The sequence below is a fragment of the Bufo gargarizans genome, chromosome 9, assembly GCF_014858855.1.
Source record: "Bufo gargarizans isolate SCDJY-AF-19 chromosome 9, ASM1485885v1, whole genome shotgun sequence".
Taxonomy (NCBI): domain Eukaryota; kingdom Metazoa; phylum Chordata; class Amphibia; order Anura; family Bufonidae; genus Bufo; species Bufo gargarizans.
In genome coordinates, this window is record NC_058088.1 from 23,893,391 (window position 1) to 23,905,494 (window position 12,104).

Sequence of the window (12,104 nt, forward strand, 5' to 3'; positions counted from 1 at the left end):
CGCCAGAGGGACGAGGTCCTTCAAAGGCAGGAGGATCAAAGCGATCCTTCTATTTGAAGCGCCAGTATGCGCAGGCTGGTGTGGTGATGTCATATCACTGCACCAGCCCACATGTACTGCAGGCTCAGGAGCGAGCGCCGCCGGATTTAAATAGTCCGGCAGCGGAGCGCTCATCAGTTGAGCGCTCATCAGTTGAGCCAAGCAACCCAACTGAAGCAAGAACCACCCCCTAGGAACGAGCATTAACCCCTTAAGGCTGTCTGAGTATCCCAGCAATATTATTTAACCCTTTCCCACTGCCACCAATATCTTTAAACCCTGCATCCTCCAATCCATGCAATATATTAACCCTGTCCCACTGCCACCAATATCTTTAACCCCTGCATCCACCAAGATTAACCCTATACCACCAACACCATAACCCCTGAAATATTAACCCTTTTCCCACTGCCACAACCCTATACCACCAACACTTTATCCTTTTACCCCTGAATTAACCCCTGCATGCCCTATACCACCAACCCCATATCCTTTTAACCCCTGCATTACCCAATCCCTGAATTTGCCCCTAATTGTATTTACCCCTTTTATCCCGTAGGGACAGTCTAGCGTCAGGTGGATGGGTGCTGCTAGTATGTGTGTGTGTAAGTGTATATTTAGATAGATTTTGGGGTGGAATTGTAGATGGTATTGTGCTAGTGTAGTTAGGTTTATTAGAGTGCTGTTAGTGTATTACTGTGTGCGTCTAAGATAGAGCAACAGGTAGAATAAAGAATAAATAGGCGGAGTCAAGAATAGATGATCTACACCTATTTATTAATATTAATTATTGATATTAAGCCAAAATATTATTAATTAATATACCCTTTAACAAGTGTCATTGCTGTGCTCTGTGCTTTGCTGAGTCATCTGGATCCTTATTCAATTACATTAGATAGTTAGTTAGTTAGCTCATATATGTATAATACAGATAGTTAGTGGGAGATACTCAGTGTAGGTTAATACTAGGTTAATTAGTGATATAGTGTAGCTGATAGGTTCCAGTGCAGGGTGTTAGGTAGTGTGATAGGAATTACTGTGCTGTGATAGGGATTAGTGTCTTTGTATTTAGTCTTTGAAAAAATAAAATAAAAATTTCTGTCTGTTTTTCTGTACTGTGATAGGTATTACTGTACTGTGCTGGGAATATATTGGAGTACTCTATCTGCATATAAAGCTATTGTTCTGCCATGCAGGTGAAATGTGCTGCAATGTAAAATTACTTACAGTGATCAGGAGTTCTTCCTCACAGTCACGAAAGTTGCTGCCAACCATTTTCTTCAGTCTCAGGAAACTTCTAGCCGCTTAAAAAATGTAGCAGAAGTGAGCCACGCCTGTTTTGTACGCGCATAATACATTGCCAATTTTCGCAATCAAGAAAATAATGACTGAAGATCACGAATTCTAGAATTTGCTAATTTATGGCGAATATTAGGCCAAAAATTCACAAAATATTGCGAAAACTAATATTGCCTATGCTGCTCACCACTATTCCAGTGTGAACTTAATGTGGCTCTAGAACGAAAAACTAAAAGTGGTCCCAAGTTGTTGGCAGGTCCAAATTGACAGAAGATGGGCTAACACAAGTAGGCAGGGTCAAAAGACTGCACAAAATACTGCAGAACCAAAAACCAGGGTACATGCATAAGTACATAATGCTCTTAAATTCATGCTGAGAACATCAGATTGTTAGGCAGTCATAAACAGGGCTCAGGCAGCCCCTGGTCAGTTCCTATCTGATCCCGGGGCAGTGTGCTCATCATGTCAGTACAGTACATTAGACCCATGATCCGATACGTACTGACTGTATCATAAAACACTATCATGCAGTCAGTTCGGATCAAGGGAGCCGCATTTGGACCTGGACCAATCACGTTCGAGTCAATCAGTCTGGTGCATTTTGACCCCTCAGTCCAACAGACAATCAAATCTACATCTGCTGTGGGCACCATTTTCAGTTAATGTATTAAATATGTTTGATCCAATCTATGTCTTCTTGGTTACAAGTGATGAGAAAACTGACCCTTACTTGCACAGATTTGTCGCACTGGTGTAATCTGTAAATGTGGGAACTGTCAGGATGAAAATTGTCTTCACCAATTTTGGCCTCAAACAATGCAATATTGAGCATGATGTTTTTTTTTGTTTTTTTTTACATTTTTATTGTTTTTTTATGTGGCAGAATCAATAATGAGCATTGGCATCACAATTATATTATGCATTCTTTTGTATAATGCTATTGCATAGAGAAACAATTATAAGAAGCCCATGAAACATGCAGCTTGTACCGATGTAGAAGGTGCCTGCCGATGACTGATTTACATTCCATACAAAAGTTCATACTTTTGATAATTTTGTCCCCTTTTTCCTTTAAATTTGTGAAATGTGGGAAGACAACAGTGGTGATGGAGCTCCGCTCCTCATCCACACAGAAAGGTAATATGGGGGCTTTTGCAGACAGCCGCCAGGCCATTAATTTCATGAAGCCAGAATACCCCTTTAATATCTAAGTATACTCAGAGCTGTGTACTCGGTGTATTGCCATTTTGGATCTATACTGATGTGTAAGACCCTTTAGGACATACTTTGCTCTTGTTACCACTTGCTCATGGGAATGTAAGAGAAGGTTCCAGCTATTGCTGCTCCAAAAATATCATATCCTGATCATTCTAAGTGATGTGTTCATAAATAAGAAACCTGGAAGCCCTTTAAGATGCTGTTAGGTCAAAGAAACAACTTCAACAGGTTTGTGATCATGATAGTCACCCTGGATGTGGTTTGGGACAACTTTTTGCTTCCCATTAATTTAGCCATTGGACTAAAACTGTACTAAAGAAAAGTGTCAACAATATAAAGAGATATTGAAAGACCTTTAATGAATGTATGAAGAAGAAATGTCAGGCGCTCTGTACAAGCATGTATATGGACACCAATGTTCGGAGAATTGGACATGGCATATTCAGCGTTGCATATTCTCAGCATCTTCTTAGCTTTGGCTTTTCATGAAGCTTTAAAGAGTCTTCAGTATCTCCGGACATTGCTCTTAAGCTTTAAAGCGTGGCCAACCCTGAATGATCTTGTACAAGCGATTTCCTGGACAACCTGTTTTCATTACATTGCGATGTCCCTTCAGTGTATAAGCTTTTCTGATGAAATTTTTGGAGACTCCACAAGCGATGAGACGCTTAGCTGCATTAAGAGCAGCAGTATTGGGAGCACGACCTGAGAAGACAAGAGAGAGCTTAGAAGGAAATCTATAATCAGGAAAGTCTCTGTTAAACCAGATACAGTGCCTTGTATGGCTAGCTCAGCCGAATGTAATGATACCTTTCAACGATCCATTGATTTTGGAGAAACTAATGCTTTTAAGAGTGGGTTCACACCACCAGTTCTGGATTCTTTGCCAGAACAGCCAGATCAGTTAAACAGAGATATGAGCTTATGTTAATCCATATACAAATAAGCAGGTAAGTACACTGAGCACCCTTCCATCTCCTGCTTCCTCTTCTAGATCACCTCTCTCCCTCTTGATTGGCCGGGCCAGGTTGTCGCATACTCATCTTGCCTGGCCCTGTCAATCAAGAAGTTGAAGGGTTGCGGTCAGAGGAAGCAGGAAGAGCAAGGGTGCGCAGTGACTTGGGTCCATCTTTAGTGCATCGAAGTATTAATTTGCATATGGATTAAAAGTGCCTTTTCTCCAGAATGAAACAATGGATCGTTAACTGAACAGTATCACTACATTCACCTGAGCTAGCCCTACAAGACACTGTGCCTCGTGTTACAGTAAATTTCTTGATGAAAGGCTCCCTTTATGCACAAGACTGAAGAATTGAGTGAGATTTTATACCAAGTATTTTACACCAACTGTTTCACAGACAGATAAATGACAACAAAGCCACAACAACTATCACTTGATATTGCCCCCAAAATAACCATCATTGATCATCACCCCCCACTTACCATCAAAGGATCCTATAAAGCTGATTCCGATGGAGATGGGGTTGTAGGTTAATGCATGTGATCCATGGGTTTTCCATCCTCGGCCTTCATACACAGCGCCGTCCTCTCCAATCAGGAAACTATGTGCAGAATGGTATAAATTATTATATTATCTACCCTAGTACATTTATATTATCTACTCTAGTACGTTTTATAATTTTATAATGAAGCCTCCCAGGTAACAGTATTGGTTCAATATCAATCTCCTCTCATCCATTTCTATATTTGCTTTATTTAGGACTTACGTTGGCCACACATATTTGATGCATGTTGGCTGAAGCTGTTGATTTTCATCAAATGTGTGGGTCTCCTAACTCTCCCCTGATGGTAAATCTAGGTGGAGGTAAGGACCGGGCAATATGTTTGATACTTTTGTACTCGGGGAGATAAACTGCTGCCAGATGAGTTTGGTAGTGGTCTTCTCTAGGGATTAGTGACTTTGTGTTTCAAGTTCGGCGTACAAGGTTCATGTTATCTGAGGATTCCCTTATGGATTCTGCTACCATGGACCATAAGTTATGGTAGATGGTAGCGAAATCCATAATGGAATCCTTAGATAACCTGAAACTTGTACTCCAAACTTGAAAACACAAGTTTGCTCAACACTAGTCTTCTCCCTCTTCTCAATCAAAATACAGGTAAGCTATCTGTCAATCTGTCATCTTTCACATGATCCCAAAGAAAATATTAGTTACTGCAGAACCATGTGCGGAAAACTAAATGGCACCTCAGAGTCATAGACTTCTCTTTTAAGGAAGTATCTCCATAAATTAGCATACAATGGGACGTGCCATTATTATTATATTATCACTTTTATTATATATCTTGTTTTATTGGATTTAGATGTTTAGATATATAATCTGCCAGAAAAGATTTCCTTACACATTTATATGAAATTAAGGCACAGTAAGGAGATATAGTAAAGCCTCATACATTCCTGTGGGTGATGTATTATGGCTCCACAGGGTTTGTATAAAATCATAATTTGCCCATGTGCCTGACCACATAGAGCTGTAACATATTTATTCTTCATTCTACCATCATTTCCAGCCTTATTCTCTGAAGACCATTTGGTTATTACGATTGTTTTGTCTCTTACTTGTAGCCGATGTCACACCAGCCTCTAGAATTCATATGAAAGTTTTGTATATTCCTGACTTGTGTGTTACATTTCGACCTGGAATTGCAGAAGGCCCCTGCCGTGTGGTGGATGACCACATTAGGAACAGGAGTAGGCAGCCTTTTTGTGCACTTAGGGCTCTTCGCACCCCACTGAGCCCTGCTTACAATGGGTGGACAACCTTAAAGAATAAGGAAAGGTTAAATATGCTCAATGTTCAAGAAGGTAAACACTGATTATAGCTTTTTACAGTATGTTTGTAAGGAAATTGCCCAAAGATGCTTGGAGTCTGTCACCTCCAAAATGAAAAGGTGTGACAGGTGATCCCAAAACATAACCATACCTTTCTTTTGAAAATCTGGTCCTCTAATCCTGAGCTATTTTCATGCAATTAAAGCTTTTGGTGCACCATGGACAGGGCTGGTCTGTTTGATGCACAAACTCTACCGGTACTATATTCCACAGCACTTTACAGACATTATCATCACTCTGTCCCCAAAGGGGCTCACACTCTAAGTTCCCTATCAGGATGTCTTTGGAGTGTGGGAAGAAACCGGAGTACCCAGAGGAAACCCACACAAACATGAGGAGAACATACAAACTCCATGCAGATGTTGTTCTTGGTCGGAATCAAACCCAAGACCCCAGAGCTGCAAGGCACCAGTGTGAACCACTGAGCCACTGTGCTGCCTAGTCACCTATCCTCAGGATAAGTCATTAGTATCTGAACACTCAGAGTGCACCACCCGGGACCCTCGCCGATTAGCTGTTTGAGAAGTCAATAGTGCTCCTGTGCTCAACAAGACCAGGGCCGTACACTGTATAGCAGCTGTGCTTGGTATCGCAGCTTAACCCCGTTCAATTCTATGGGGCTGAGTTGCTCCTAGGTCACGTGACTGATGAACATGCCGTCATTGGCCTAGGAAAAGATTAAAGAAGGCAAGGACGCTACTGCAAGTTCCGATGCCTTCTCAAACAGCTGATTGGCGGGAGGCCTGGGTGTCAGACTCCCACCAATCAGATACTGATGACCTATACTGAGGATAGGTCATCAATTGCAAAGTCTTGGAAAACCACTTTAAGTGATCTTTGTGACATAAGCCTGACCTAGAGCTAGATAAATGAGGTTGTGCATCATCTCTCTTGCCATAGGATGAAGAGGAGAAGTACGTAACACAAGCAAATCTTTCTAAAGGCCCCTTTACATGGTCTGATGTAGCAAGTGATTGTCGGGAAGGAAGTGTTCCTTCTTGACAATTGCCTACTGGTTACTGGAGAAGAAAGCTGCATTTACATGCAGTGATCTTCTCCACAGTATGGGAAGGAGCGATCGCTAATGCCATTGCTCATCCCCATAGAATCATTGTTTTATGATGGCACAATCGCAAACAAGGTTGTAGGTGTCTGCACAAATGATCACTCGCTCATCAAGTAATCAGCAGCACCTTTACACAGGCAGATAATCGCTAACAAGTGTTTGTATGAATGCCCGTTAGCGATAATGTGCCTGAACATCAGGCAGTGGAATGGCCAGTTCACAATGAGTTTTTTGGCACTGGTTTTGGAGCATTTCTGCCTCAAAATCAGCTAAAAAAAAGTCTCAAAACAGCCTCCCATTCATTTGGGGAAGGAGCATTTGCTTTTTAACACATGGAAAAAAGAAGCCAGATAGGGAATATCTTGGGTCAGCATCAGCTAAAATTAATAGGAAGCATAAAAATACAACTCCACGTGTTTATTTGTGCATTTTCCACACATTTTTTGGTGCAGATCCGTATAAAGAACCTCACGTTGAAAATGCAGTTTTGCATTGAAGTGAACACCCATTGGTTAAAAAAAAGACGTGTCACAAAACGACATTAAAAATGCTGCAAAAAACGCACAACAAACGCACATCTTACATTTAGAAGTGGCGGAGGATCCACCAAAGTTATGTAGAGCCAGTAAACTCTTCATAACTCCAGCGGATCCACTGCCAGGTATAGGCGTCTAAAATGCGCCCCATAGTTGGTAAGGCTGAAAAAAGACATCTGTCCATCCAGCCCTTTATCCTGCAAGTTGATCCTACAGCTTTTTTTCTTTTAAAGAAGCAAGAAAGAAAGAAAAAAACTCACCCGGTGAATAGTGAGGCTACTAGCAAAAAATCTGTATCTGATTGGTGGGGGTCCGGCAACTGGGAACCCTGCTGATCAGATGTTTGAGATGGCAGAAGAGCTCACAGTAGTGCCGCAGCCTTCTCTTAGCTCACCAAGCACAGCGCCTTACATTGTATAGAAGCTGTGCTTGGTATCACAGGCCAGACCCTTTCACTTCAACGGGGCTGAGCTGCACCTAAGGTCATGTTGCCGATGAATGTGACGTCACATGGCCTAGGGAAAACTGGAGAAGGCCACAGTGCTACTGCGAGTGCAGCTGCCTTCTCAAACAGCTGATAAGTGGGGGACCTGGTTGGAAAAACGGAGGAAAAAAGTAAGAAGTTGCCATTAATGTGTGTCTCATGCAAATTGAGGAAGTAGCAGGTGTTGCTAAGATCTGCAGATGGTCAAATTTTTAAGCAACTAGCTCCAATCTGTGGCACATAGGAGGGGCATAAAAGCCACATGAAACCTCAAAAATTGGATCAAGTCACGTAGGATAATTGCACACTGCCTCCTGTTCTTCAATATACCAATTAGCGCCACTTGTCGCAAATTGAGATTGACAGAATTGGGCAGATCGTTAGATGCCTAATCCAAGATGTCAGCACTGTTCAATGTTGTGCGTCCCGGTGGTTGGGAGAACAACAACAATCCGGAATGACAGCAAGAGGAGCTTAGAGGCGAACTTTTGCATGGATGGATCATCTGATTAGAAGAATGGCGCGTAGTGATCCACTCTGTAGCATAACTGAAATTGGATGTCACATCCCAAGCCTAGGACCCCAAACAGTGTCTACACAAACCATGAGAAGGAGTTTGCACAACACTGAGCTAGACGTCCAGCTACAGGTGTTCAATTGACCTCATGCCACCACTTCTCCCATTGAGCACATCTGTGATGTCATTGGTCTGCAATTGCAAATGGCTCTGCCAGCGGTGGATCTTGATGATCTGCATGCTTAAGTGCATTCAGCAGAACCATTAATAACCTAATTGATAGCATGCCAAGGCGTGAGGGTGTGTAATTATATGCATGGTGCTCATATTCGATACTGAATAAATTTAGATGTTTTTTATATTTTGATTACATTTTTTTATCATTAGTGAGTCTGTGATTTCTATGATTCCATGACTTTTCCTTCTTGGTGTTGCAATTTAAATTTTAAGGAGTGTATAGATACATCACAGTCCGGTTCTGTGTATATATGGCATCTAATGGAACATGGAACCTATGGTCCATATCAAATTAGAAGCATTCGTATGTACAGTACAGCCTTCACAGAATCCTATGACAGCCCTATTATGACTTAGTCGTGTGCAAGAGCCAAAGGTTTGGCCACATGTGTCATATTCTCTGTGGATTTTCTGCTATGGAATTGCAGCAGAAAACCTGAAGCATATACAGTAGCAGCTAAGATTTTAAAAAATATAATCCACGCTCTAGAGAAAATTTCCACAACAGAAATTTTTGGCGCGCAGTACAGATTTTAAATCCAGAGGAAGTAACTTTATGCTGCGGATTTCCGCTGCTTGTTTCACCCTTGCAATATCAAAGGGAAAATCCACAGCAAATACATGTCAAAATCCACATGTAACTACTCTTAATATAAAGTGTTCCTTCTTGGGAGGAAGGAACGACTCCTCCGACACTCTGAGCAGTGCTTTGGTGATGTGGTATGGGCAATGCAGTCTGTACCACCCAGTGAAATGCTTAAGCTGGAGCTATACCTATACTTTTTGTAGTGCTTTTAATTGATTTTGAATATTGAGCTCTAGCTGTAGTCCAAAGCAATAGATTGATTTGTAGGCAATCACTGCAGCTGTCACTCGATAGTTAAAATCAATCAAAAGTGCTACAAAAAGTATAGGTGTAGGTCCAGCCTTAGTAACAGTGAATGGGCCACATAAATTAATAAAAAAAAAAAATAATCATGTTTGTTAGCACGGTAGCCGATGCCCGCCGCTGTCCCACTCTCCTGGACTCTCTTGGGAGGGAACGGGTGTAACTCTACTCATCTTCCCACTCCTGCCTGGCAGCATAGACCACCTGCCTCTCCTCTTCCTCAGGGCTCATACACATGACCGTATGTATTTTGTGGGCCGCAAAAAATACGGATGAGATCCATGTGCATTCCGTATTTTGAGGAATCTAATAATGCAGACAATAATAGAACATGTTCTATTTTTTTGCGGAACAGAAATGCGGACATATGGAAACAGAATACACACAGAGCAATTAAACTTTTTTTGCGGACCTGTTGAAACAAATGGTTTTGCTTACCGTCCGCAAAAAAATAACGGACACGGAAAGAAAATACGTTTGTGTGCATGAGCCCCAACCCACAGCAGGCCTGGCTGTCGGAGTCTCATTCTTCAACTGTAGTCGGAAGCCTGTGCTTCTCTGCCCAGCCTGCTCTCCCTGCCAGTAGGGTATATGCGCTTCCTGGCTCTTGAAGGACCAGCTTGCACATTCCCTAATTCTTACACATCCTATGGCTGGCTGTCTTAAAGGGAACCTGTCACCATGATTTTGCGCATAGAGCTGGGGACATGGGCTGCTAGATGGCCGCTAGCACATCTGCAGTACCCAGGACCCATAGCTCTCTGTGCTTTTATTGTGTTAAAAAAACTTTTGATTGATATGCTAATGACCTGATATGAGTCCTGTAGCCGGAGATGAGTCAAGCGTAAAGGAGCCCAGCACCGCCCTCCGGCTACAGGACAGCATCTCCGGCTACAGGACTCATATCAGGTCATTTGCATATGGATCAAAACGTTTTTTTAACACAATAAAGGCACAGAGAGCTATGGGACCTGGGTACTGCAGATGTGCTAGCGGCCATCTAGCAGCCCATGTCCCCAGCTCTGTGCGCAAAATCATGGTGACAGGTTCCCTTTAAGAATATATAAAGCACCTTCTCCAGTGGGAGGGTGCCTGAGCTTTAGATTGTCTAGCTTGCTACTTTCAAGTTGTGGTGTGCTGTTCTTTTTGTCTGCCCATGTACTGAACTCTGCCTGTTTACCGATTCTGACCCTCCGCTGTCTGATGGCCTTGGACTAATTTTACAGATTTGCGTGAACTCTGCCTGCCCTGACTACGAGTATTGCCTGATCCCTCAGTGCTTCACATCAGTGTCTTTGACTTCTGTGGGGGTCAGCTGCCAACCACACTGGTACAATTCCAAGTAGTCTGGTTGCACCGATGCAGCAAAATCCAGTTCCCTGTACATGGGTTAAAGGGTAAAAAGCAGGGGACTACCAGAATAACGCCCTAGCCCAAAGTGAAACTGGTTGGTTGGCACAGAGGTTGCGCAACCACTTTCCATAATAGGTTTCAATAGAAGATATGAACATTACCTACCATTTGCCATAACGCAGGGGGCCGCCAGGAGTAGTATGAGCCGAATCATAGTGAATGCAAGTTCAACACAGTAAAGTTATCTGAGAGACTGAACAGACAGATGTTACAATAAGTGATCATATATCAGGTTTTTTCACATCAGGTTTGTGGTTTACGTTCAGTGTATGTACTCAGAAAGCTCCTCGGAATTTACTGGTTTGGACTACAGCTGTCATTCAAAAAAGGCTATAAAAAGTCTAGGTGTAGCCCTAGTCAGTATAAGATGTAATTCTATAAACTGCAAGACCTTTAATAATGAATTGCTTCTGTGGAAAATACACTGCATCATGAAACTACCATACGGCAGAACATGGGGTCTATAATACTGACCCAGAGGGATTCTGTTGCACTATACAAAGTCTGCACAAATGGCTTTGAGGTCTTAGGCTGTCCATACATGGTAAGCTTTTGATTTTCCAGATGCAGATTTGAAGATAAAACCAGGTGTGGATCGAAAAGGCAGAGGTAGTATATAGTACAGATTTTACTTATCCTCATGTTTGAATCCATACCTGAGTTTACCTTCAAAACTCCATCTAAAAAACCTGATCATCTACAGGCACCTTAAACGGTCTCTAGATTTTGTCAGGTGGAAATTGTTTTTGCAATGATCTTGTGGAGCCATTTAAAATGGAACTGTTGCAATTTTTGCTGCAATAAAATGTCTTCTAATTGGAAATAAATATTGATTTAGAAAAAAATCTTTAGATATAGTGAATGTGTGAGATTGCAATGTGACTCACCTTTATGTAGAATCTCTTCTGATATTGAGAATTGGTGCTCTCATCATCCTTCATATAGACCTGAGAGCTGGCACTCAGTGTAGACAGGGAGGGACGCTGCTTTATGGGTGTTATCTGGCTGTCACAAAACTCCAGAACAATTATTTGCATACGGCATTAGCATTATTATATGGCATTGTTCATAATGGCACATATGCCTAATTCTGTGGATGATTATTCCACTTCCTTCTGCATGAAGCTATAATAACTGATCACTGCAAAAAATGCACCAAAATGATAAGCAACTGACAATACTAGCTAATTCCTCAGGCCGATGTTAAAAGCTGAGAACTTTGCCAAAATCTTCCAGTCAGGAACATATCGGAGCCCCTCATGCACCACGTCACGGTGTCTCAGCAAGCATGGGGTCCTACCACTCAACTGCCCATGGTGTGTGAACAGGGTCTGAACCGTGCTAGAATCAACTCACAGTTAGCCTCCGCATGAGGGGCTCCAATATGTTCCTGCCTGGAAGATATTGGCAAAGTTCTCAGCTTTTAACATCGGCCTGAGGAATTATCTAGTTTTGTCAGTTGCATATCATTTTGGTGCATTTTTTGCAACTTTTTGTTATTGGGCTGCAAGTGTTATATTTTAGTATCTTATTTAGTGCGACTAGAAAAATA

General features: G+C 42.0%; 1 protein-coding gene across 1 annotated transcript; it reads right to left on the bottom strand.

Annotated features, from left to right (window-relative positions):
- Positions 1 to 2,890: 2,890 nt before the first annotated feature.
- LOC122946052 (peptidoglycan recognition protein 1-like) lies at positions 2,891 to 11,557 on the bottom strand. Its single transcript, XM_044305355.1, has 5 exons — positions 11,440 to 11,557; positions 10,658 to 10,745; positions 5,138 to 5,339; positions 4,000 to 4,118; positions 2,891 to 3,261 (listed from the first exon to the last, which is right to left on the bottom strand). Exons 2-5 carry the CDS (start codon positions 10,704 to 10,706, stop codon positions 3,083 to 3,085), a joined length of 549 nt encoding a protein of 182 aa, XP_044161290.1. The 5' UTR covers positions 10,707 to 10,745; positions 11,440 to 11,557; the 3' UTR covers positions 2,891 to 3,082.
- Positions 11,558 to 12,104: the final 547 nt, after the last annotated feature.